Here is a 26,241-nt window from a genome sequence, read left to right on the forward strand (position 1 = left end):
ATCAAAAACTATCAGTGTGAGAAGAGAGACTTGACATATTGAAAAATAATTTGGGAATTTAAATACACGTTTATTTTTTAAATTTGCAGTTGCCACTAGACTCTTCAACTCCAAAACCAAAGAGTGAAATGCCTTTGGAAGAAGAAAAGTCTACTGACTTTGTGTTTATACCTCCAGAAGGAAAAGAAGCAAAAGAAAGAATACTAACTGAACATCAGAAAGAAGTATTCAAAACAAAGAGGTTTGTACTCCTTTGTACTCTTGATTTGAGTATTCTGTATTTACATTTTTTTTTATTGAGTTATAGTTTACAATGTTGTGTCAGTTTCTGGTGTACAGCACACTTTCAGTCATGTATTTACATTTAGATCTTATGCAGTGAACTATAATTTTGTGTTCAGAACTAAGATGCTGTGTATACTGTACTGTATTTTAAGTGCTAAGGTTAATTTCTAATTGTAGGAATATCAGGTTTTTGAAGTTTAATATAAAAAATCTTTTTCAGGTGTGATATTCCTGCCATGTATAATAATTTGGATGTTTCACAAGATACTTTATTTTCTCAGTATAGTCAGGAAGAATCTATGTGAGTATGGAAGTTGTTGAAGTAACTAGTTTTCTAATTTTTAAATTAACAGTACTCTAATTTATGCACTTATTTATTTCAGGGAAATTCCTACTTTAACTGAAAAATCAAAGGAAGATTCCAAGATGGTACTTAAGGTATACTTGATATTTTGTATTTCAGGGTATTTAGACTCACCCTTCCATTATGACGTCACTTATATTAATACTAAGATTTTTGTATAATCTCTTAACTCTCCTTAGCAGACTTTAACAAAATTGTAGTCAGTGTATGTGGGTATGAGTGCAGTGTGTTTAAGTATATTTAGCTTTATTGAATACTTATAATTGGAAACACAAATTAATGGACATCTCCTACCACCTTTGGGATATTTGCAAAATACTGAAAGTTACATTACCTTTTTAATTACTGAAGTTTTATACAGAAATTTCCCCAGAATGTCAGACTTGTTTGCTGGTTAATCTATATGTATATGTCCATCTCTGTGCAGGAAGAACAAAAGGAAAGTGACAGTGTCATGCCTCAACTTGTCATGGAAAACTGTGGTATGGATGAACATCTTGAAAAGGCTTCCTTTTCGAGTAATGAGTGTGGTTCTATTGAGAAAACCAATCCAGAAATACTGAGCAGTAATAATGATGCCAGAAAAAAAGCTTTAATTGCATCAAAGAAAACGCCGACCGAATGTGCACCTAGTACAGAAAATACTTATGGTGTCAGCAGTAGCTCTAATGCCACTATTCCTGGAGCTCCCCCACAGCCTACAAGTCGAAGGCAGTCTTTTATTACTTTGGAGAAGTTTGATGGTTCAGAAAATAGACCTTTTAGTCCATCCCCCTTGAATAACATGGCATCAACTGTTACAGTGAAAAATAACCAGGAAGGCACGACTAAAACGGATAATCCACCAAAAGCAAGGAAAAGAGAAACGGCTCTTTCAAAATCTGACTCTGAAAAAATAGTGCATGGAAGTAAGAGATCAGGCCGCAGGTCAAGTAAAGCTGAACAAATAGGAAATAAAAAGTCTAAGCCCTTAATGAAGTCTGATCAGGCAAAAAGTACTCAGGAATCTGCTGATGGCATGGTAGCCTTAGAAAATAACCCACCTGATTTGCTTAATCAAACAGAATGTGTGTTAGATAATCAGGTTCATCTCTCTGAATCTACAGTGGAGTGTGAGGATATAATGCTTAAACCAACAGTAGAAAATGCTGTGTTATTAGAAAACAATACTGTAGAAGAGAAAGCCTTAGAAATAAATTTGGAGTCCAAAGAAAATACACCCCCAGCCATAATAACAGCAGATCAAACAGTAAATGAGGATAGTCACATTCAGATAACTTCAAATCAAAAAACCCTTAGACGATCTTTAAGACGACGTTCAGAAACAACAGAGCCAACCACTGATAGCCAAGATAAAGAAAATAATCATCAGAAAAGGGAAAGACGTAAGGAAGAAGAAAAGACTCTTCAGAAAAGTCCACTGCAGGTAAAAGATGATTTGTTACCTAAACAAAAACTGATTTCTGAACAAACTGTACAGGAAAATTTAATTGAGAAAGGAAATAATTTACATGAGAAGACTTTTGGGGAAACCAGCACTAACTCTGAAACTGATGAAAATAGAAGAAAGCCAGATCTTGAGAATACTAAATCTGAGGGAGATGGTGCCCAGGACATTGCAGATAAATCCTCTGAGAAATCAGTAAGGGGACGAACACGATACCAAACAAGAAGAGCATCCCAGGGTTTACTTTCCAGCATTGAAAACTCAGAATCTGATAGTTCTGAGGCAAAAGAAGAGAGTTCTAAAAAGAAGAGATCTGGAAAATGGAAAAACAGAAGCAATGACAGTGTTGACATTGAAGATCCAGAAGAGAAAATGGTAAAACAAGAATGTATAAAAGTTGAACATGAAACACATGATTATAAAGTGAATTTTGAAGTAGACACAGACATAAAATCTCAGATCTGTGAAAAAGATGAAAATAATACTGTAATTCTTCAAGATTCTACAGCATCTTCAGACTTACTACAAGTTTCTGATGATGTAGCAGATACTTACGAGGGAAAAAGTAAAACTAGCAGATATTCAGAAAGTCCCTTTTTAAATCTTCCTGTACCAGAATCAAATCTAAGGACTAGAAATGCCAATAAGAGATTGCATAAGCGCGATTCTGTAGAAAATAGTGTGGGGGAATCTTCAAAAGTAGGGACAGCAGATATTTCTTTGCTTTCTGAAAAAACTCTCCAAACACTTGAATGCCAACACAAGAGAAGTAGGAGGGTGAGGAGATCTAAGGGTTGCGATTGCTGTGGAGAAAAATCACAGCCTCAGGAAAAGTCAGTTGGGTTAAAGGACACAGAAAATTATGATGTAAAGGTCAGTGAAACAAAAAAGACAGATGTGCGAACACCTGTAACTATCTCAGAAACTTCTAAAGCTGATCTGCACTCCGAAGTAAAACTTTTAGATGAGCATCATACTGTGAATTTTCATTTAGATCTCAAGGAGGAGAATGATACTACTAATGATTCACCAATTGTGTCTGAAACTGAGCTGAAAGAAAATACTATTCAAGACTCTCTTCCTTCTGGAATGGTAAATTTTAAAGAAACTTGTGATAGGAATTCTAAGGAACCAACATCTCTTGAAAGTCAGGAGCCATCCAGTAAAAAATGTAAAACTAGTGGCCTATGTTTAGATGATACCAAAGATACTTCACTGGAATGTTTTACTTTGGAGACCAAAGAAGAAAAGCCAGAGGCTGTCTCAAAAAAGGAATCGAGTATAGAGAATATTGTTAATGTTGAAGCAAATGCATGTGAAGTAAAAGCAGAAATGAATCCAGAAGAAGTAGATGCTATGGAATTGGATGTTGAAAGTGATAAATCTGAAGTTAGCGTCTCTGAACAAAAGAGTGTCAAAACTGGTATTTCAGAGAAAGAGTTAACTGAGGAAAACAGTGAAAGAAGGGATGAATCTGAAGCAGATGCAGCTGAAGAAGCAGTAACTGAGGATTCAGGTATTGGTCATTCTGATAATAGCACACCTGTAAAACTGAGTGCTCAGATAGAGATTTCTGAACAGACAGCAGTTGGGGAACTAGACAGAGGAGGTAATGAATCTAATCCAGACTCATCTGAAGAAATGAATGCTGAAATGGGAAGTTGTGCAGAAACAGTGATTGGCGAGGTGACTGCTGAAACTGACCATGTCAGTGAAGCAGAGGACGAGGACTTGACTATCAAAGCCTCTGAGCCTGTAGAAGCTGAGATGAAGAGGTTATATGTAGAAATCAATAACTTTGTTCCCGACACACTTGAGACGAGCACTAAAGAAGGAAACGTTAACTCTAATAAAACTGAAACAAATACTGAATGTAATGAATTTGAGGAAACAAAATTAGATGACAATCAAATGGTAGCAGGAAATGATGGAGTTTTACAAGAAGATCATCATACTTCAGAGAAAGTGGAGGAAACAGCACAACCTCTGACTTCTGGAACAGCTGTCTCCGAACTTATATCAGAAGACAATAATACATCTCCTCAAAAATTAGGGGATCTTGATCCTTTACTCGCATCAGCAAATGACAGTCCTAGTGGCATGCAAGGACGCTGTGTCTGGTCTCCTTTGGCTTCTCCATCCACCAGCATTTTAAAGAGAGGACTAAAAAGATCCCAAGAAGATGAGATCTCATCACCTGTTCACAAGGTAGGGATTGAGGCTCAGTATTAATAAGTCCATATTTAATTGGAATATTTTGGCCATACGGTGACACCTGCTGATTGACAGAATATTGGTCTTATATGACCACTCCTTTTGAATATTTACCATGGTGGCTAGGGGAAAGTGCACGTAGAAGGAAAGGTATTGAGAAAGGAAACTGAAGCCCTTGAAATTCCTTTATTTCAGGACACTAAGCTAAAGTTCTCTATACAACCATCACCATTGTTCACCTTTTGCAGAATTGATAATCTCTAATGGTGATTTCTTTCTGCTCTTCATGCCATAATATATGAGGAAACAGATTTAGAGACTGATAAAATTTAGCACTTACTTTGTACTAGGACATTATATTGTTTCACATTTAAGTACTTATTTAAACTCTTATTTTGAGACCATCTAATTAAAAAGAGAACAAAATCTCTTTAAGTTGTGTCTTTATCAGTTTCTGGATATGATTTCATTTCTAATTATTTATGTCCCCATCTTCACTAAAATAGAACTCCTTTAGTTTGTAAACATATGGATTATATATGTATCTACTTTAGCTCTTGGCCCTGTGACTTGCACATATTTTGATGAATAAATAAAATTTAAAAAGGAAAAGTTGCATGTGCTTACATAGCTCAATTTGTCCTTTGCTTAGTAAAGTAAATGTTTTGAAAGGTATGATGCAGGCATTCCTTAATTTTGAAATTGAACTTTCCATCTACTGTAGAATATATGTGTTTATGTGTATAAACTTGTTTATATAAATATAATTACACTGCCCCTTAATTTTGCCCTTAGCCAGCACATTATGAAGACTTCCCCAAAATATACTGAAAATTCTTATACTGAGAATTCAGAGATTAGTCCTTAGGAAGACTTAACACCTTTTGAGATTTTTTTTTTGGTTTGGTTTTGCTTTGCTTTTGTTTTGAGGCTCTTACTTTTTTTTTTTTAACTTTAAGTTTAAATAGGCCATAGAAGTTCTTGAGAAGTTTATGAAGATAGAATGCATTTGATGTCTTCAGTATTCTTTAGATTAATACAAGTTAACTAGTCATGTTTTGTTTGATAGTAGCTCATATTTAATTTTTAATTTAGGCAATAGTACATTGTTAGTTTTCTATAGCAGATATGTACAGAATCTGCCCACTCTGGGGAATCGAGATCAGGAGTCATTTGTATGTAGTGGTTTAAATGCTTTGTCATGTACTTAAATGGCTGAATGAGTGAACAGAGAGTTTAGAATCGGCCAGAATGACTTCAAGCTGGGCTAAGAAAGATAAAAATTGCCACTCAGTTGCTGTGACTCTGGTACCCTTAAAGAATTAAGAACAGAGATTAATAAGATATACTAGAGGCCAGTTGGTACTGTCTCTCCGTGCTTACCTTGTTGTTTACAGTTCATGGTGAGCCTGTAAGGTTAGTAGAATTTGATTATAGAATTTTAACTGTCATATGCAATTTTAAGTTTCTCCTACTGTACTTGTTTCACAAGCTCCTTGTTGCTGTATTATGTGGAACAGTTTAGGACATAGATAATTGGAATGATCCTTGGTCTTGAGTAATATCTGTGAAAGCAGTCACTAGGAAAAGCTGCAGCTATGTGCAGTTGGCCTCTAATGAAATAAATTTAGCTTCTAAACCCATGTTCTGTTTTTGGCTAACCTTATAATGAGAGTTTACAGTGTTATTATTAAAAACTTAATTTTGTTAAGTAAAAACATGACGTATGTTTTCAGGTTCGCCGTGTCTCCTTTGCAGATCCAATATACCAAGCAGGATTGGCAGATGACATTGATAGACGATGCTCTACTGTTAGGTGCCATTCTTCAAATAGTTCTCCCATGGTAAAAAGTGTTAAAACTTCACCTACTGCACAGTATAAGGTGAGCTGTAGGCTTTAAAATAATACACGTACAGACACAGAATTGGGTTGGGTAATTTGTCTGAAAAAAAAATTCATTTGGATATATTGTTCTTTTGTCTGCTTACCATGTAAGCAGACATGAATTGAAAAGGTGTTAAGAGGCAATAGTGATGCAGCAAGTAATTGATTCAGTATTACTATTACATTTTCTGAAAATTTTAAGAAATTACTGTGGTCTTAAGTTGTGAAAATAAAGTTGTAAAATTATAGTTATCTAGGGTTCTGAGTTTTTTTTTTCTCCTTTCTTCTGTCTAGCATAATACCACTTCAGCCAAAGGATTTCTGTCCCCAGGATCACGTAGCCCTAAATTTAAGAGCTCAAAGAAGTGTTTAGTAAGAAATGCTTTAGTTTTCATGCAACTTTATATTTTCACATTTAGTCAGGTGACCTCTGTTTAACAGCTTTTGAAATTTATTTTAAGATTGTAGAGATGGCTAAGGAATATATGCCATGCCCAACAGAAAGCATTTACCCTGCCTTGATGAACTGTGTGGCACCGGTTGACATCATTTTACCTCAGATTACGTCCAACATGTGGTAAGCGGTTAGGATCCTGGCTTATACTTAAAGATGCCATTTATTTAAGAGGAATATTTAAATGATCAAGGTTCTCATGTTTAGAATTGATTTTACATATATTCACACACTTCAGAGTAGAAATAAATGAAAATTTAGCTGGGGAAGATGGCTGAGATAGAGCAGTAATAGAAGCATTTATCATAATATAGTAATGGCTAAGATAATTGTATGCTTAATATTTGCCAAGTTTTGCATACATTATCTTTTTTAATGCTAATATAAATACAATAAGGAGTATAATTATTTTCACTTTATAAAGTGTTTATAATGAAGGCTAATCCACCAAAGTCAGACAGCTAGTATGTCATAATGTAAGTGAAATAAGTTAGGCTCAGTCTATTTCCAGTGCTATCACTTAAACCAGGCATACACATCAGATTCAATTTCTGTCTTAAATGTACATACGCCTCTCCCCAGAGTGGGCTGGGTTGGCCTATATAAATTCAGTTATGATTGAGCTTAAATCAGGAAATTCACCTGGATAGGCCCTCACAAATAAATGTGAAACTATGTAATGACATTTCTCCTGTTTCTTTCATCTCTTTAGGGCGAGAGGACTGGGACAACTCATCAGAGCCAAGAATATAAAAACAATTGGTGATTTGAGTACTCTTACAGCATCTGAAATAAAAACTCTTCCTATACGTTCTCCTAAAGTGTCTAATGTAAAAAAGGCTCTCAGACTATATCATGAGCAGCAGGTAAAAACTGAGATGTTAGTTACAAATCATGTACAAATAAATGATCAAGCAGTACAATTACAGAAATTTGCATTTAAACTATTCTTGCTTAAAAACTTCCCTTCCCCTGCAGTCAAGAGTAACTTAAAAGGTTTATAACTCCATAGAGGAGTTTCCTCATTTATTTTATACTGTTCTTCTGTATTACATCTTTTTATTCTTTGCATTCTGTTCTCCTTTCCCCTTATCTCTTTTATTTCTACTGAATTGATGATTGGTTTCATGGCTGCTATTCCTAAACATTTACAGAAATCTTGCAGACTTGTAGTTAACAGTAGTTTGACTTTGATATTCAACACAATCATGACCATTACTTTTTACTTATTCTTTCTATCAACTTTTAAGACATAAACATTATGGGTCATGGATGTTTTTCAAGATTTTTATGAAAGCAAATATTCTTTTTTCCTGTAAAAATATAGAAAAGTTTGTATATAATTTCAGAAGGATTTATAGACTCTCTTGAAATCCACTTAGATACACATTTTGTGTTCATTGATAGTATGCAGAATTGTGAATAAATGAAAAGTAGGGTGCTTAAAGGGTGAAAACCAACATTCTATTAGAATTTATGAGACTAGAGTTTGCTAACTCAATATTGAAGACTTCTGTATTCTTGAAAGTTTTTGCTTTAGTATTAATGTATTTGTGATATGTAAAAAGATTTGTTAACCAATTCTTTAAAAAAAAACTATTAGTAATTTACAGTCTTAGAGATGAAGCATTTAAACTGCTTTATACAGCCACATACATAAAATTCACCCACCCAAAGCATTCAGTTAAGTGGTCTTTGTTTTGGTTTTTTGTTTGTTTGTTTACTATTTTTATTTTTTTAAGCTATTGGGGGAGGATTAGATTAATTTATTTATTTTAAAAAATTTTTATATGTTCTTTTTTATTCACAAAGTTACATAACCCTCACCAAGACCTAATTTTATAACTTTTTTTTTTATTACCTGGGAAAAAGTCCTGTACTCATTAACAGTTGGTTTGCATCTCTACACCTGAGACAATCCACTTATCTTTGTGTTTAGCTTTGTCTATTGCAGACATTTCATTAAAGGAAGGTTATGTAATCTGTAGTCTTATGTGACTGGCTTCTTTGTGCATATTCAAGGTTCACATGTATTAGTACCTTGTTCATTTTTATGGTTAAATAATAACCCCTGGTATGGTATGGCTGTACAGCATTTTGGTTGTCTACCGGTTGAGGAACATTAGGGTTGTTTACACCCTTTTCTGTTATGAATATGCTTTTAGGTACATTCATATACAAGTTTTTGTGTGGACATATATTTTTATTTCTCTTGGGTGTATATGTAGGAGTTGAATTGCTAGGTCATATGGTAACTCTAACATTCTGAAATTAGTATTGTCTCAATCCAGTAATAATAAGTCCTGGAAATACCTTTGAAAATTACATTCTTTTTTAAAAAGAATTCCGTATGTTAACCTTGGAAATCTTTGCCTTAGATTTGCTTTTCCCATATTCTGAACCTGGGGAATGAATTTTTCTTGCCTACCACGGTTATATTTCTTGATGAGTCCAGTAGGAAAAATTATAAATTCCTTAATCACCTCTTTGAAAAAACGCTGTGTAAAGCTATTTTTTGAGTTGTTAGTAGAACATGATTTCTTAGCAATATTACCTAAGCTAATCATGTGATTGACTGTGGAACATAGTATGTCAGATTCTTTTCCTGTATTAGTACTGTTAGTCCTATTGAAAATAACGTTCAGTCTGTCACTTTTGTTCTTATTTTTGCTGGCTTGAATGTATAATCAAGGTGAAGTCTCGTGGACTAGAAGAGATTCCAGTTTTTGATATTTCCGAAAAAACAATGAATGGAATGGAAAATAAATCTCTCTCTCTTGATGAAGAAAGACTTGCCTCAGGTATATTTTAGCAGAGTAGGATAATTTATAAGATCAGCTGACTTTTGAAGAGATGTTTTGTTATTATGCTTTTAGTTTTAATTTGACCATGCCCTATGAATTCAACAAGTATTTTTTGTGTGATAGTTGCCAAGTGTATGAAAAAGTAACTGATTTGTCTTCAAGTATATCTAGTTGCTTTTTCTCTAATTGTCACTTTTTACTCTTTCAAGGTCTCAAATGAGGATATAAAACATTGTGTTCTAGTTACATTGTACATAAAAATGAAGTGATTTAGTGATTTCTTTAATGGCACAGAGTAAGTTACGGAAGTTTTTCTGTTGCCTTGTTTTCTTGAGCAACCTGCACTCAACGTGAAACCTAAGCACTTAAACTTTTTATTAACTTAAAAGGAGATGGATACAGTTTAAGGTTTATTTGGAAAGATTTAATTATCCTTTTCTCTCTTTCTTTTAGATTTAATTGATCCTGTTGCTTTAGAGAGTCCACTGTCAAAAAATCTTCTGGCACAGATTAGTGCACTAGCTCTTCAAATGGATTCAGAAGATCTCCATAATTACTCAGGAAGCCAATTATTTGAAATGCATGAGAAACTTGGTAGCATGGCAAACTCTATAATCAAAAATTTGCAGTCACGTTGGAGGTCACCAGCCCACGAAAATTCTATTTAGTATTCTAAGAGAAAATTTAAGTTTAAAAAAAAATCACTGATATACTGATTTCATAAAATAAGTTCTGGTAATATAGCACAATTTCAGACTGAACAATTGCGAAGTTGGTAACATTTCAAACTCTGAAAGTCAAATGATTTATTCAGTAAGTTCACTTTGGTGAGAGCATTTTTTTCCTGTATAATGTGTTTTCTTGGTTGCTATGTGTAATTTTTCCAAAAATTTAAATTATCTTACTGAAATGTGAAAGCAAAAACTAGGAACAAAAGCATACATTTTATTTCACTTATGTATATTCTAATGAAGCATTTTATGTAAGTGCTTGTTCTCAGTAAAATTGAAAATTTTTATTTGAACTTTTTGCTGAACTGATAGGTGTTTATACTTCATTTCTTTTTCTAAATTTATATTTGCTATGCCTGAGGTTTAAGAAATTTGCTCTTGGTAAAACACCCTAAATGAGATGCAAAAGAATTGGAACTTTTTTTGTAGATGTCAACTTCATTTGGACAACCTTCAAAAATAGCAAAAGTTTCAATTTGGGGGTTAAATATAAAAGCAGAATTTACTAAGATTCATTCATTTGCATTAGCAAATATTTGTGCAGAAACATTTGCCTGTGAAAACACTCTTATGAGACATAACATTCATCTAAAATGCACGATTATTTGTACATTATGTATAGATTAAGTTTTTAATTTATAAATTTCAGTCTTCGTTAATTGCATGAGTTTTTCCGCAGCCTCTTGTGAATACCTTTGTTTTGTTTAATAGAAATATTTTGTATATATTGAATACTGAGCTATCAGTATGGACAATAGAAGTGCTTTGTGGGCTTGCCGCAGATGTTTGTAGGATTCTGTATCTACAAATAAAACAACAAATAGTTTTGTACTTAGTTAATACTCTTAGTTAAAACATGATTTTCTAAAGTAAGCAGAACAAGTAAAGTTATAGTTGAGAAAGTGTTACATGACAACTTTGCTGTTCATGCCCATAACCCTTTTTTTTTTTTTTTTTTTTTTGGTTTGGAAGAGGGTAACAGCCACTAGAAAGCGTGCCACATTACATTTCTTTTTAATGAGGATTTACCTTGAATATTTTAATTATAACTTGGATTATAAGAAGTCTAGAGTTTATCTGCTCTTTTCAACTATACCTAAAGCATACTTGGAAGAAATTTGAAATTGTTCTTTCAAAATAATGTGTATTTTAACCCAGTTTAAAATAATAGGGTGTATATAATTAAAACATTTGTAAATTTTACCAACTAGTATTAGTGCCTAACTTTCCCATATTTGTTTCCTCTTTTTAACCATGAGAATGTCTCACTTGTTCTCTGAATAGAATGAGTGAGCCTTAGTTTCAGACTTACTCGGAACTAACCTTTACTTGAAAAGGCACACATTCTTCATCAACTTATAGAAAGTTTAATCCTTGTGTCTGGTTAGCTCTATATTCAGAAGTGGACTGCCAAATAGTCACAATAAAAGTTAGTGTTTTTTATAATAAATCCATTATCATTGTATTATAGATATTTTGAGATTTAAGCTTGATATTTATATACTGAGGATGGTTTTAAAAGAAATTCTGGGACCATTGAACTGAGGATTGCAGCTTGGAGAAATAACGAAAAAATAGGAATTTTAAAAACAGAATTATAATTATGGTTTAAGTATGTCTATCATTTACTTCCCAACTTATACTTAACAGTAAAAGGGCACATACATTTTTAGTGAACAAGTATGAGTAAGAAGGGGGATGTGTAAATACGTGTTTATAGGAGGCAGAATTAGCTCATTTCTTGACTATATATTTTTATGTTTGTGTGAACTAACTTCCTGGTAGGATGAAGTTCTTGGGAAGGTGAACAGTATAGCAGAAAATGTGACCAAAATGATTACCATTTACTTAAATGGCTTGATGCAAGCACAAATTTTAATTTAAAAACATCGTGGTTCAATAGATAGATATTTAAAAATATTTGAGGGCAAAAACCGGTTTGCTAATCTTTGTTTATGTAATTATGAGTGTATATTTAAGGCATTTTATTTTCAGTATTCTTAAAATTTACTACAAATTTTTCTTTGAATGATTCCTAAATACCAAAAAGCATTAATATTCCTTGATCAGCTCCAGTGTGTGCTGTTTCACTGCTAAAGTGAAATCAGTTTTTTTCAAAATATTTTCTAATGGTTAATAAAACACAGCAAATATTAGTAAGATTCCTCAAATGTGATTTCTTATTTTATGCATTTATAAGAATCTAGTTAGTTACATGCAAGAACCATGGTATAATTTTTCATGTTCCAAAATGGATAGTGGATTTTAAGTTTTTAGTATTTCAGTGAGTCTATTATTAAAAGATACTCTGCTGTTTCAACAAGTTTGAAAGCCATTGTTGAACAGTATGGAATCTTAGTTCTAGACTCCTTGTAGAGTATAGGATGTGTCAGGTTAAGGAATAATGTAATATGTTAATACAGTCAAAAATAAGGTTTAAATGTGAACTTCAGAAGCATGGTAGATCATGACATTGCCCATGCTTTGTTTTTTCTTTGCATCTTGAAAATAGTCAGGTATTCTATTATATATTTAAAAATCATTAAAATGTTAAAGTTGGATTATATATCTTGCCTAAAATAAAGGTGGCAGGGCAAAAAGCAAAAGTACGGAAAAATGGGAGAAGTATACGAAAAATAAGTAAGTTTTGAGTTTTTTTCTTTTTAAAGGAATGAGAGTAGTTAAAAGTAAGTGCTCTTTAAAAGGGAGAGGCATAGGTGAAATTTAACAAAAATGTGACTGAAAGGGGGCACATTTTCCCTCCATGCCATTCCTTCCAACTTTGATTTTATAGTCTAGTAAGAAGGGCCTATATTCCATCTCATATTCTTGATAATTTTCAGGGAGATAATTTGTCAGTTAGTGATTGTTGATATTATTAGGCTAAAACTCCAGTCAAGGGAGGGAGCTGCTTACTCACTAGTACAACTCACGTCTACTTTATCCCTAAGCCAAGGAAGGTCTTGTACTTTGTATACAACATTAGAGTGAAGTTCTGACTTTCAACTCGGTGCTTCTCAAACTTGCTTGTATATGTAACAATGCAAATTCTGATTCAGTAAGTCTGTGATGGGCACCTAATAGTTCATTTCTAAAAATTGCCGTGTGATCTATACAAACGCTGATGTCTGGACTGCATTTGTAGTAGGGAAGTGTAAGAGACTTCAAACTAACAATTAGGTTTTGTTAAACCAAGCAGATTTAAGTCCTTAGAATTATTGCCACAAGTGATAAAAGCTAGTCTTTTTAAAAGTAACTCTTCAAATTTATAGTTGAGGATGCAGACTTGTCTTCAAGCTTTCAAATTAAAGTTCAGAAATTTAAATTGTTAAAGGTAGAATTTTGCCTCATTTGGAGCCTTTTAAATATGGAAGACAAGTATTTTATGTTATAAAGAACTTTATTAAGCAATTTGGACAACGTGGAGTCTTAGAAGTATTTGTGGATTATGTTCTGATTTTTTGTTGATATAAAGGTAAATTTTCACAGTATTAGGCATTTAGTCTCTTAAATGAATCTTGCCTTCTAACTTACGAGACTTCATTACTTTATTAATGAACATATAAAACAGACTACCCCTAACTAAGATTAATTTGACAGTAAAATTAGTGCCGTAAGTCAGTTCTGACAAATGTGCCTTGTCATTTTACTGAAGGTCTCTGGTGACTGCTGTTCTGTTAACATGGTTGAAAGTTAGTATTTCATTGTAAAATGGGGTTGAGAGAGTTGAATAACCTGATTCTCTAAAATCAGTTAATTTCTTGGCGTTCTGTTAAGATGGTATATTCCCTTATCCAAAGCACTTAAGGAAATGTCACCAGAAGTGAAGTAATGGGTTTTAAAAATTGATTTATCAGAATTTATTGATTGCTTGAGTTGTAAAACACATCTGGGTTTTGTGGTTTCTGATGGCTCCATTAATGATATCTTTTATCTGCCAGGCCTTGTATATTGCTTTTTGAAAGTACCCATCAAAATCTGAGTCATTTGTGTTTGAAGATCTACAGATACTTAATAGATGAGTAGTCTAACATCATTTTGAGTGTTTACTCAGTTCTTGGAATAGAATGTTAAATTTTACAATGTGGTCTTAACCACTTTTTTCTTTATATGCCAAGCCTTTCACCAAAGAAGAATTAAAACCAAACATGAGGTGCCAAGCTGTAAATGCTTACTCCCCTGAAATATGCCATTAGAATAAAAGGTAATCTCTCCCCTTAACTGTGAGTATAAAATTGAAGGCAGTATTTAAATTGATGTCACATGGAAGAAAAAACCTATGTAACTTTTGGTCCTCTACCTGTAGTAGAGGAGACAATAGCATTAGGCCAGTGTGCCATTTTATAATTGTGGATGAAATTAAGCTTATTAGACAGCAAGCTTATATGCTGATAGAAATGGATGCACTGATAAATGATTAAGTGAAGTGAAAGGGAAAGACAGGCTGAGCTGAAATATTGATAAAGCAATTAGGCCGTTAAGTATAGGGACAAAGAGTTCTATGTATTTTGCAAGTAACTTAAATAATTTTGTAGTCAGTGGTCTGTGAGAGTTACTGTATACTTAACACAGTACCATAATCAATGTTTATAAGTACCTTGAGTAACTATTTCAAATACATTATTATTTAATATTCTGCCTCCTCCCCAAATTAGTAAATATTTCCAACAAAAGGCATTTCTTAAATGGATAAACTGCATATAACTAGAAAGTGCACCTTCAAAATAAAGTGATGTGGAACTGAAAATGGAATATAGTATAGTGGCTATTTTGATACTTAACCGAATAATTAACAAGTGTCTAAAAAGTTCTTTATTTTTATGGGTGGAAATTTTCTTATAGAAAAAATGGAATTGAGAACAATCAATTTTGAGTATAGAAAATGAAAGATGGCATTCTTACCTAGTAGGTTTTTAAAGAGCAGGGCCTGCCACCTATTTTCACATCTAATGAGCTAAGAATGGTTTTTTACATTTTCTGAATGGTTGGAAAAAATCAAAAGACATGAAATGTATACAATTTAAATTTTATTGCTGGTAAATAAGGTTTCACTGGGACACAGCCATGCTCATTTACTTATTTGGCTGTTTTCCTGCGTCAGTGGCAGAACTGAGTAGACTGACAGACTGTGTGGCCTGTAGTACTGAACATATTGACTATTATCAGGCCCTTTACATAAATTGTGCCAGTCCTTGTCATAAGAGATAGTTTTGTTCATATATGAAATATAGTCAATTTGGTTACTTCTAGCTGGCAGAAAAGGGATTCTGTTTCCTTAGTTTCTTAATTTCTATTGCTGTTTAGTTTACTGTATTTAATGGGTTCCCCGATTCCATTTATATCTTACTGTTGCTCAAATACTCATATACTAGGAGATACTAGTACTTTTTAGGTACACGTTTTTCTCCTAAAACTCTTAAATTATTGTTATATGTTTGCCATGGGTTATTGGACCTGTTATGTGAAGGAAGGCACCTGGCACTAATTGGTTAAATTACACCTGTGAAACAAATTGGGGGGTTTGGAAAGTTTGCTTTCTGTGTTGATGAGTAATCGATTGCTTGCAGTGTAAACACTACCTCCTGTGGATAGACTTGACTAATATGCACTTAGAAAAGGACTGAGAAGTCAAATCAGTCATTTATTAGCCCTACAATATTTTTGTTTTCATCATTTGAAAAACTAAAGAGCTTAGTTTTACATTCAGAAAGTATTTATATTTGATAAGTCAAATAATTTAAGTTGAAACTTCATAGAATTTCTGTTCATTCCTCAGTTAACTGCATTAGTAGATGGAAAATAAGGGTGCAGTCGGTTTTGTTTGTGTAATGCTTTATACAGTGTTTGAAGCAGGTAGACCTATACTAAAACTGTATTTTCAGGCTCATTATGACTGGGTTGAGGGAGAGAGACCCTGTGTCTGATCCACAGTAAAACTTTCATGGTATATTGAGATTTGACTGTACAATTGCCAGTTGAAACATGATATTGAAAAATTTTTAAAGAAATGCACTTTAATCTAAAATAAAAAAAAAAACTAAAGAATTCTAGTACTTGGCTTTTCTTTGGTTTTTGGGTTTTAAATGTTTTTTGCTCTAATGATGCCTCCTGAAATGAATAAAAATAGCATAATCCAAATACCAACCTAAAGTTAACCTTGTATTCGTCTACAATCACATGAATATTCATATTCTTGCCACCTTTTATGACCTGTTTTTTAACCGTAGAGGTTTTTGGTTTTATTCATAGTTTTGTGGGTTCCATGTACTTCTAAGTCCATACTTTTTTTTTAAAGTATAGTTGATATGCAGTATTTTGTTAGTTTCAGATGTGCAGAAAAGTGATTTGGTTATATTTTTTTTTTTCATATTTTCCACTATAGGTTATTACAGGATATTGAATTTTGTTCCCTATGTTAAACAGTAAGTTCTTGTTACTTATTATTTTATGTATAGTAGTGTGAATCTTAATCCTATACTCCTAATTTATCCCTCCCCCTCCTTGCCTTTCTCCTTTGGCAACTGCAAGTTTGTTTTCTATGTCTGTGAGTCTGTTCATTTGTATTTTTTAGATTCCACATAGAAGTGATATTTGTCTTTGATTTCACTTAGTATGATATTATCTAGGTCCATCCATGTTGCTGCAAATGGCAATATTTCATTCTTTTTTATGGCTGAGGAATAAAAAAAAATATACACACACACATACACATCTTGAACTCATCATCTGTTCATGGGCATTTGGGTTGTTTTCATGTCTTGGCTATTGTAACTAGTGTTGCTTTGAACATTGAGGTGTATGTATCCTTTCCAATTAGAGTTTTGTCTTTTCCAGATGTGTGCCCAGGAGTTGGCTTGCTGGATTATAAGGTAACTCTATTATTAGTTTTTTAAGGAACCTTCGTACTGTTTTCCATAGTAGATGTAGCAGTTTACATTCCCCCTACAACAGTGTACAAGGGTTCCCTTTTCTCCACACCCTCTCCAGCATTTATTAGTTGTAGACTTTTTTTATGAAGGCCATTCTGACGGTGTAAGGTGATACTTCATTGTGGTTTTGATTTGCATTCCTCTAATAATTAGCAGTGTTAAGCATCTTTTCATGTACCTGTTGGTCATCTCTGTCTTCTGTCGGAGAAATGTCTTATTTAAGTCTTATGCCATTTTTTTGATTGGGTTGTTTGGGGCTTTTTTGATATTGAGCTGTATGAGCTGTTTGTGTATTTTGGAAATTAACCCCTTGTAGGTCACATCATTTGCAGATTATTTTCTCCCAATCTGTAGGTTGTCTTTATTTTGATGGTTTCCTTTCCTATGCAAAAACTTTTAAGTTTGATAGATCCCCATTTGTTCATTTCTGCTTTTATTTCTTTTTGTCTTGGGAGATTGTACATCCATACTTTAAGAGAAAAAAATGTAAAATAGACCTAGTCATGTTGAAACATACTGTGTTAGTTTACTGTGGCTGCTGTAACAGCCAGAGAGTGCCTTAAATAACAAATGTATTGTCTTGTTCTGGAAGCTAGAAGTTTAAGATAAGGTATCCACAAGGGTTGGTTCTGAGGACTGTGAAGAAGGCTGTTACATGCCTCTCGCCTAGCTTCTGGTGGTTTGCTGTCAATTTTTGGCTTTCCTGGCATGTAAAAGCATCACCCCAATCTCTGCCTTCATTTCCACATGCATTCTCAGCTAGTGTACTAGCTGTGAGTCTCAGAGAGACACACGTTAAGAAGTTTGAGGATAGCAGTATTACTACAGCTCTAAAGTAACATGGACAGAACTTCTGCTTTTTAGAAAGGATACCCTATAAACTTGAGCATTAAGCCGTTATTGGTTGGCACTCCACCCTTTGTCCATTTAATGCCTTTGCCACAAACTGCTAGCCCACTGATAAAAGACATGGAAGATCCCTTGAGGTTAGCATTGGTTTCTAAAACTTTCTTTTGCAGGAACTTAACGTTAATTTTATTGTATTTTTCATTTTATTGTGTAATGTTGCTAAATGTGTTTAGTATCCCTTAATTTTACTTAAAACTAAAACTTTATGAGCCAAGCTATACAGGAAGCTTGCTGAACACAAATATGGATAGTTTTGAGAACAGCTACACTTGTGCATTTTTAACAGTGCATTTTTTTTAAGTTTAATTTTTTTTAGTGAAGTCTAGTGTAAGGGATTTGCTTTGATGAAGTTTTTATCATCTGTAGATCTTAAAATTAATAAAATAAGGCTCATTCCATCAGTGGTATTTGTTGCAGAATTACAGATTTTATTAGTTACTAGCTTATTACCAGTTTACATTGACTCAGCTTTAGAACGTCAGAACTGGCTTAGAAATAAAAGCATCAGCAGTCAGTAAGCAGGGAAACGGTGACTATCTGCTATTTGTTTTTTTTTTTTTTTTAAATGTGTTTAACATGATCAGAACCCTTGTTTTAGAGAAGAAATAATGTTAAACAACATTTTTATAATGTAGAAACACTCTGGGTTGATACAGCAATAATTAACAGTGCAGAAACTTTTAAAATGTCTGTTTGGAAATTAAACTTTAAAACCCAAAGGAAAATTTGATGGTAATTTAAAAAATAATGAAGCTTGGGTTTAATGTCTCTTAAGTTTTATGTGCAAGTTCAGAAGATAATGAAGAAAGTCTAGTTTAATAATTGGACAGATTAGTGATACTAACTTCTGTTTTACTGGAGAATTATTGGGGTACATATAGAAACAAATTAAGGGATGGTACAACCCTAAATCATACTGATACAAAAACCATTAGGCAGCTTGAGAACTTGGGCAATAGTGGAGAGTCTAAAGTGAACTTCTGATGGCAGGACTTTTAGGTCCTGAAGACAGGAGTGATGCTTTGAAGTGCCTAAATAGCTTCAACATAGTTGGCTGGGAGCATGCCGGTCCTGCCAGTCCTCTGCACAGTGCCATACATCCAACCTTCATCAATAGCTTGAACATTTACGATAGCATCTCCATCTTTGAAGGACACCTCGTCTGCATCAGCAGCCATATAGTCGTACATGGCACGGAAGATTTTCTGTTGGTTAGGACAGAAAAAAAGGAAATTAGATTTGCAACAATTAACTCAAACACCTAATTGTAATGTCTCTTGTGACTTACTCCACAAATTTTAAGTTGCACAAAACAGAATGTGCAGCCACCACCAAAAGAGTAAAAAGACAACTCCCAAGCTAGGGGAAAATATTTGCCAATCAATCATATATCTAATAAGGAATCGCTACCCAGAATATTTTTTTTAAAAAAACTACAATACTGGATAGGGGGAGGGGGCAAAGGATCTGAAATTGTCAAAGGAGATATACAAAGAGCCAATAAGCACAGGAAAAGATGCTTGACATCCTTAGTCATCAGGAAAATGCAAATCAAAACTACAATGAAATACTACTTCACACACATTGAAATGGTGATAATCGAAAAGACAGTAGCAGGTATTGGGGAGGGTGTGGAAAAACTGGAATCTTCATAAACTGCTGATGGGAATGTAAAATGGTGCAGACAGTCTAGAAAACAGTTTTGCAAGTTTCTCCCATTTTAAATAGTAGAGTTACCATGTGACCCAGCAATTCTACTCCTAGGTATATACCCAAGAAGAATGAACATGTCCACACAATTAACTTGTATACCCATATTCATAACAGCATTATTTGTAACAGCCAAAAAGTGGAAACAACCTAGATGCCTCTCAGCTAATGAATGAAGAAAAGGTAGTATTTCCATACAGTGGAATATTACTTGCTAATAAAAAGGAATGAAGTACTGATATGATACAACATGGATGAACCTCAAAACATTAAAAGAAGCCAGTCACAAAAGACCAGATATTAATGTGATTTCATTTATATGAAATGTCCCAAATAGAAAAGGATATAGAGATAGAAAGTACATTAGGATTGGATGGAGGAGGGATGGGGAGTGACTGCTGATGAGTATAAAGGGTTTTTTTTAGGGTGATGCAAATGTTCTAATATGTTGGTTGAACAACTCTAAATGAACTAAAAAATCATTGGACTTGTATACTTCAAATGATGAACTTAATAGTATGTTAATACAGTAGTCCCCCTTTATCCAGAGTGGATATGTTCCAAGACCCCTAGTATTTCGTGAAACCACAGATAGTGCTGAACCCTACATATACTGTTTTTTCCTATACATACATAACTATGATAAAGTTGCATTTATAAATTAGGCACAGTAAGGAAATATCCACATTGCTAGCATCACTATTCTTGTGCTTTGGGGCCATTATTAAGTAGAATAAGGGTTAGTTGAACACAAGCACTGTGATACGTTGACAGTTCATCTGGTAACGGGGCTACGAAGTGGCTGATGAGTGGGTAGTGTGTGCAGCGTAGACATGTTAGACAAAGGGCTGGTTCATTCATGTCCCGGTGGGTAGAGCGAGAGAGCTTGCTATTTCATTGTGGTATCAGAATGGTGCATAATTTAAAATATGAATTGTTCACTTTTGGAATTTTCTGTTTAATATATTTAGAAAACCATGTATGTGTGAAAAAAGAATGTACTTATATATATGCCTTCCCCTCAGCACCCCCTTTTGTTTGAAGAGATTAATCTAGTGTTTTAGACAAGAATAATTTGAAAAATCATAGCAGTATTGTATGTATCTCTCACTTTGGGAATCTGGGAGCTTATCAATAGTAAAAGTTTCTGGAAGCTATTCTCCACAGTGTTTAAAAAAAGAAAAAATGTAGCATGGTAGGAAAGGAAAATGGGGTCTTACTAATCGACAGGCATAATGTTTCAGTTAAGCAAGATGAATAAACTGTAGAGACCTGTTGTCCTAGAACTCTCTAGGGATCTGTACACAACCTTGAATCTATAGTAAACAATAATGTATTGTACACTTAACACAAGACCTACTACCGTCTTGCCATATTTTTAAGTGTTCTCACAAGACTGAAGTAATTTTTTAATTGTAACAAGAGATAAATAACAAAATTTGGAAGTACACTAATTTTCTTCATAGGCACAGCCACTGGTGAGTAATTTGGTACGTGACCTACATATTTTTTCCTAGTATTCTGAAATACACACATATTGACATTCAAGGATAGGTCCCCTCACCTAGGAAGTGGAATAATACTATAAATACTACTGTGACATGTTCCTTCTATTTAATATAGCTTGGAGATCTTTCCATATAAATATAAATTGATCTCATTCTTTTTACTGCTGCAAAGAATTCCATATTTTAGTAATATTACAGGTTATTTAGCCATTTCTATTATTTCTGGGCATGTGTTACCATGTTTTCTTCCATAAACTCTGTAGTGTTTGTCTTTAGGCAAATACATCAAAAGAGCTCTTAAAAGTTAAAGTATTAGGTCAAATTATGTGCATTTTAGGTTTTTCAAAAAGCTCGGTACTGTGATGTTCTAATAGGATACTTTATTTAATTTGCATATTTCTGGTTAGTAGTCATGGTGAACATCTTTTTTTGTTGGCCATTTATTTCTTTTGCTATAAATTGACTATTCACATGCTTCCAGGTCTTATTTTGAAGGGAAGGGGAATGATTTGTCACTGGATTTTGAATGCTTTATGCCTTTTTAAATATTAATCTTTTGTTATGTATGATGCAATATTTTCTCCCAGTTTGATGTTTCTTTATAAAAACATTTAATAATATTAATTATTATAAAAACATTTTATGGTCAAAGCTGTCAGTCTTCATTTCTAGATTTTGAAATTTGCTGATGACGACTTTCCCCATCCCTGATACTGTAAAAAGAGACTCTCTTTTTCTGTAGTTTACAATTCTGCCTTTTTTTTTCTCCTGTGCTGATTTCGTAATTTTCTTAGGGGCCAGTCCATTTTTGAACTTCATCTATTTTTAGATCTATTCTTACGCTAAATTCATATTTAATGATAGCTTTATAGCATATCTTGCTCTTATGGTTAAGTCCTTTCCTATTGTCATTTTCAAAATTTGCTTGATTCTTTTCATCTTTAATCTTTCAAATTTAGGATTAATGTATAAAAATTTTTTAAATGTTACTAGGATTTGATTGGAATTGCCTTAAATTTATGGATTTATTTCTGGAGAAATGACTAGACGATTCCCTTCCTGAAATATAATGGGTCTCAGTATTTTAATAAATCTTTACATCCTTTAGTAAAGATAGTTTTCTTCATACAAATATTGTTAATTTAAATCCTAAAGAATTATGCTTTTGTAATATTATAAATGAGACCCAAGGTTTTAAACTTAAGTCAAATCATGTTCACGATTTGCCAGACTACTTTAAAACTCTTAACTCTTCAATATATATTAATAGGGGAGATCTAACATATGACGAGTTTACGTGTGTGACATGTGCATACATATGTATATTCTGGAAGGATTCCAAGCAACAGATATTTTGCTTTAGTTTTTTGTGTGTTTGTTTTAAATCATTGAATAATGCTTTTTAATTCATTTGAGTTGGTAATGAGGGTTTTCTGATACTTACCACTGTTAACGTGAGATGTAGTATAAAAGCATTATATAAGATAGAAGGTTTGGTTAAAAGAAAAAAAAAGACCAGAATACCTATAATCATTACTGCCCATATCAAAAAATGAGAATGACTCGAGTAAGTTCCTTATTGTTACTTACTCCGGCCGTGGATGGATGAGATGGGATGGAGGACACTGTTGTCTGCTGGGTGGCAACTGAAGATGATCGTTGCTGTGGGAGCTCTGTAGTTTTTGCATGTTTGTAAGCTGAAAGGAAGGGGGAAATAGTTTATTTGGAGAAAATTATTTAACCTGTGTTTAAAGCAGCTGAGCAGTGCTGCCTTCTCCCCTAGTTTAAAAAGAATATAATTTCCAAGAAAGGAGGAATTAAAAAATAGCTAACTGCATGTACCTCTCCACAATTCTCGTCCTCTCAGAAGAAAGGATCCAGATGTTTTTTGCTTTGTTTTTGTTTTTACTCAAAGCATCTCTTACTGTAACCACCAGTGAGCTGGCTGGGCACTGCTATCAAGGTCAGGGCCATCAGCCTGTACCTGCTGAGGTTGTAGAGAAGAAGACACCCCCATCGCTGTAGGTGGAGAGGCGGGCAGCTTCTGAATGCTCGGACTTCTCCTCGCCTCCGCTGATGCTCAGCGCGCTGGCAGATCGAGACTGCTCCCGGCTCCGGCGCTGGGCTTGCGCTGGGGGAGGTGAGATCGGAAAGGGGGCAGAAATGAAACTTCTACAGCAGTAATGCCTAGTGGTAACTGTATCTCAGTTGGTTTTTGTTTGTTATCAAGCACTGTTTTAAGAAGATCTCCACGGATTAAACCCTCAAACTCTTACAAGGTGTCATTTTCATTTTCCAGATGAGAGTTTAATTACCCAAGGTCCCCTAATGGTCTAGGTGGTACAGCCAGGCTTCCAGTCTGAGTCTGCCCTTGACTGTCCCTTCTTGCCACCTTGCCCAATTTCCTGGCTCATCAAAATGAACAGATTAGTAATGTGCACAAACTCCACCTTTCTACTTCTCCAGAAAGTCCTCCCTAACTTCTAAATGAATTTAGAACTTTTAAAACTGCTCATGTCAGGGTGTAACCACTGATTTACTGGTCTGTCTTGGTCAGTAGACTAGGGTATAAATACTTTGAGGGCAGGCACTACATCTTATTTTACTTTTAACACAAATAGGAAGCGTAAAGTCATGTGGCCTATATTGCTGAATGGCTCATCTTCCTTGATGTAACAGTTTAGAAAGTTGCTAACGGTGGAAGCCATTCTCTTGCCTTTGCTTATTTTTTTTTCCTTACTATTTCTCCAACAGAAAGATATACTACCTTTTTTTCTTTAGGAGGAAAAATGTTAAAAATGGGGACTGAAAGGGACTTACCCTGAGGCATTGAAAGTCTTTCCCTAACTTGTTTAGAAAATGAGCTGCTCCCCCTAGTCAGGGAAGTGTTTTTTATGCCGAGTGGACAACTCAGGAAGTTGAAAACCCTGGAGGAGAAGCTGCTGAGCCTAAAAGCCATTGACGTTAGCCTGCTATGTGGCAACATTTATGTCTGAGCCTTTTGTGACATCACATACCATTAATCATGTGTAAGCTTCGGGATTGAATGTTGTCTTCTGCTGGATCGTAGTCAAAAACTGAGCCAGGATTTGTACGCCAGACACGTAAACCTGAAAGCGAGACTAAGGATCAGCACAGTTGTTCTTGGAAGCTTCCAGTAATTAGGAGACCAAGGCATGAACCTGAACAACCACAGGGGGATTGAGTCACACTCGTTTAGCTTAGTTGTGGTCGTGTCTCCTCAGAGGGGAACGAAGCATAAAGTAGATGTCAGCTTTGCAAGTGGTGAAATGATAGGGGTTTTCTTTCGCACCGGATGAAAATACAGATTGAAGTGTTTTGTCCTTTGCCTTGCTCTGGATCATGTCACTCATTCTATTCCCTTAACATAAAGTTGACACCCCCCTCCCCAGCCCCAATTACCTGTAATAGTTTCCTGATCCTGGTCATTCCGTTTTTGTTCCATTTCCACCACTTTTCTCTGAATACCCCGGTAGCTAATGTCACTGAAGTCCTGTGTGTTCTTCTTCACTCGTTCAGTGATCGGGTCCGTCACCACTGGTGTGAAACAACCCTTGTGTTTCTCAAAGTCCTCATGATATTTCACCTGAAATTTCATGAATTCACTTGGTGAAAATACGATGGTGTGATCATTTCTTTTTTCACATGTCCAATAAGGCATCCCACCCATCAACTTGTATTCGTGACTCACCGTTGAGATGTGGCGTTGGGTCTCCCTTACCCGTCTCATCTCTGGTGTGTCCAAGACATAGGCAGCTTTGCCTTGTATTTGTTTCCGGAAACTATCAGAATAAAGCACCTGATGGAGAGACCATGAATGAGTACACATCATGGTACCATCCTAATTCTGAAGTCTCAAAACCTTTCCAATAGATGGAGATGAAATTTGCTGGGCAGGGAAGCTTAAGTCACCTGAAAAGCCCCAGTGAGACCATGACTGAGCAGAACAGTTAGCATGAGGGTGGACGGGCAGGACTCACATCAGACAAAGGATTTGTTTTGACTTTGAAAATGTTAACTTCCATTTTCAAAGGAGAAGGGGCAAAGTATAATTTTGAAAGAAAGGGGAAAAAGTGGTCTCTTGAATTTGCTGGGAATTGTAGCACCAGCACATTGGATGGTGTTTGGCACTAAGTGTGATACTTACATTTGAAAGAACTATCTTTTAGAACAAGTGATCATTTTTTGAAGGTTTATGTCCAGATTTCATAAACCAATATGCTAATACAGAAATCAAAGTCTCAGACATGAAAAACCCAAAGTATCAAAAGTAAGAGAAGGCATCCATTTCAGAGAATTACCTGTTTCATAAAGTACCTTAAAAATAGATGAAGATTGAGGATGTTAGGAAGTCAATTTGTTACAGTTGGTTACATAAGATTACCTCAGAGTAAAGTAAAAGGGAAGAGAAGACATTGGCAATTAACTTGTTATGTCTTAGTATGATCATTTGGAATTTAAAAGCACAGTTGTGTTAATTTTAGTGTGAATTTTCAGTTCAGTTTTTTAAATGCACACTTTTATAGTGTTAAAGTGTTATTTTCCAAGATGTTGCATTTCTCTCTTCATTTTAGTGTGTTTTTCAGTTTAATGAGAAAGACACTTTTTTTATGATGTTAAAATGTTATTTTCTAAGTTGTTGCACTACGCCTTTTTTAGTCCTAGAAAATACCGAGCTAATGTTTTCTTGGTTGCGCTTAGCTCTCTCCATCTCAGGAGTGACGGGTGTCGGAGTTGCTTTTCTCATATTCTCTTTGTACAATACCTAGAGGAGCCAAGAGAGCATCCAGACATCAGAGAGCAGAAAACCCCGTTCTGAAAACCATCATCTAGCTGGTGTTATGGCTCAATTATGTCACACTCTATAAGAAACACCTCACGAAGAGAAAGCCATTAAAATGTTATTGTATAAAAGCAAAAGGTGAAGAAGGAATTAAATCAGGTTGAACTGGTGGGGTTGGTATGTCATTTTTAAGTGGG

At 34.4% G+C, this 26,241-nt stretch overlaps 2 protein-coding genes across 22 annotated transcripts in view; one reads left to right on the top strand and one right to left on the bottom strand.

Annotated features, from left to right (window-relative positions):
* The window catches only part of RIF1 (replication timing regulatory factor 1), a 53,290-nt gene extending 34,544 nt beyond the window's left edge, over window positions 1–18,746 (top strand). For 4 of the 10 annotated variants that reach the window (XM_031451387.2, XM_031451389.2, XM_031451388.2 and 1 more), the window contains exons 27-36: window positions 90–241; window positions 506–586; window positions 669–723; window positions 1,077–4,304; window positions 6,047–6,193; window positions 6,490–6,567; window positions 6,657–6,772; window positions 7,362–7,515; window positions 9,342–9,450; window positions 9,907–11,387. In XM_031451387.2, coding sequence (XP_031307247.2) covers window positions 90–241; window positions 506–586; window positions 669–723; window positions 1,077–4,304; window positions 6,047–6,193; window positions 6,490–6,567; window positions 6,657–6,772; window positions 7,362–7,515; window positions 9,342–9,450; window positions 9,907–10,121 — 4,335 coding nt within the window. In that variant the 3' untranslated portion in view covers window positions 10,122–11,387. Of the gene's footprint in view, window positions 1–89; window positions 242–505; window positions 587–668; window positions 724–1,076; window positions 4,305–6,046; window positions 6,194–6,489; window positions 6,568–6,656; window positions 6,773–7,361; window positions 7,516–9,341; window positions 9,451–9,906; window positions 11,388–14,302; window positions 16,413–16,566 lie in introns of those variants that run through there. The other 6 variants (XR_010380580.1, XR_010380579.1, XR_010380578.1 and 3 more) reach the window with 6 other exon arrangements.
* Window positions 18,747–18,777: 31 nt separating this feature from the next.
* Window positions 18,778–26,241, bottom strand: part of NEB (nebulin) — a 215,406-nt gene continuing 207,942 nt past the window's right edge. For all 12 annotated transcript variants that reach the window (XM_064484770.1, XM_064484778.1, XM_064484776.1 and 9 more), the window contains 7 exons: window positions 25,934–26,026; window positions 24,953–25,060; window positions 24,664–24,847; window positions 24,258–24,350; window positions 23,225–23,371; window positions 22,831–22,937; window positions 18,778–19,227 (listed from right to left, as the gene is read on the bottom strand). In XM_064484770.1, coding sequence (XP_064340840.1) covers window positions 19,054–19,227; window positions 22,831–22,937; window positions 23,225–23,371; window positions 24,258–24,350; window positions 24,664–24,847; window positions 24,953–25,060; window positions 25,934–26,026 — 906 coding nt within the window. In that variant the 3' untranslated portion in view covers window positions 18,778–19,053. The remainder of the gene's footprint in view (window positions 19,228–22,830; window positions 22,938–23,224; window positions 23,372–24,257; window positions 24,351–24,663; window positions 24,848–24,952; window positions 25,061–25,933; window positions 26,027–26,241) is intronic.

The sequence above is a fragment of the Camelus dromedarius genome, chromosome 4 (genome assembly GCF_036321535.1).
Source record: "Camelus dromedarius isolate mCamDro1 chromosome 4, mCamDro1.pat, whole genome shotgun sequence".
In the NCBI taxonomy this organism is placed as follows: Eukaryota; Metazoa; Chordata; class Mammalia; order Artiodactyla; family Camelidae; genus Camelus; species Camelus dromedarius.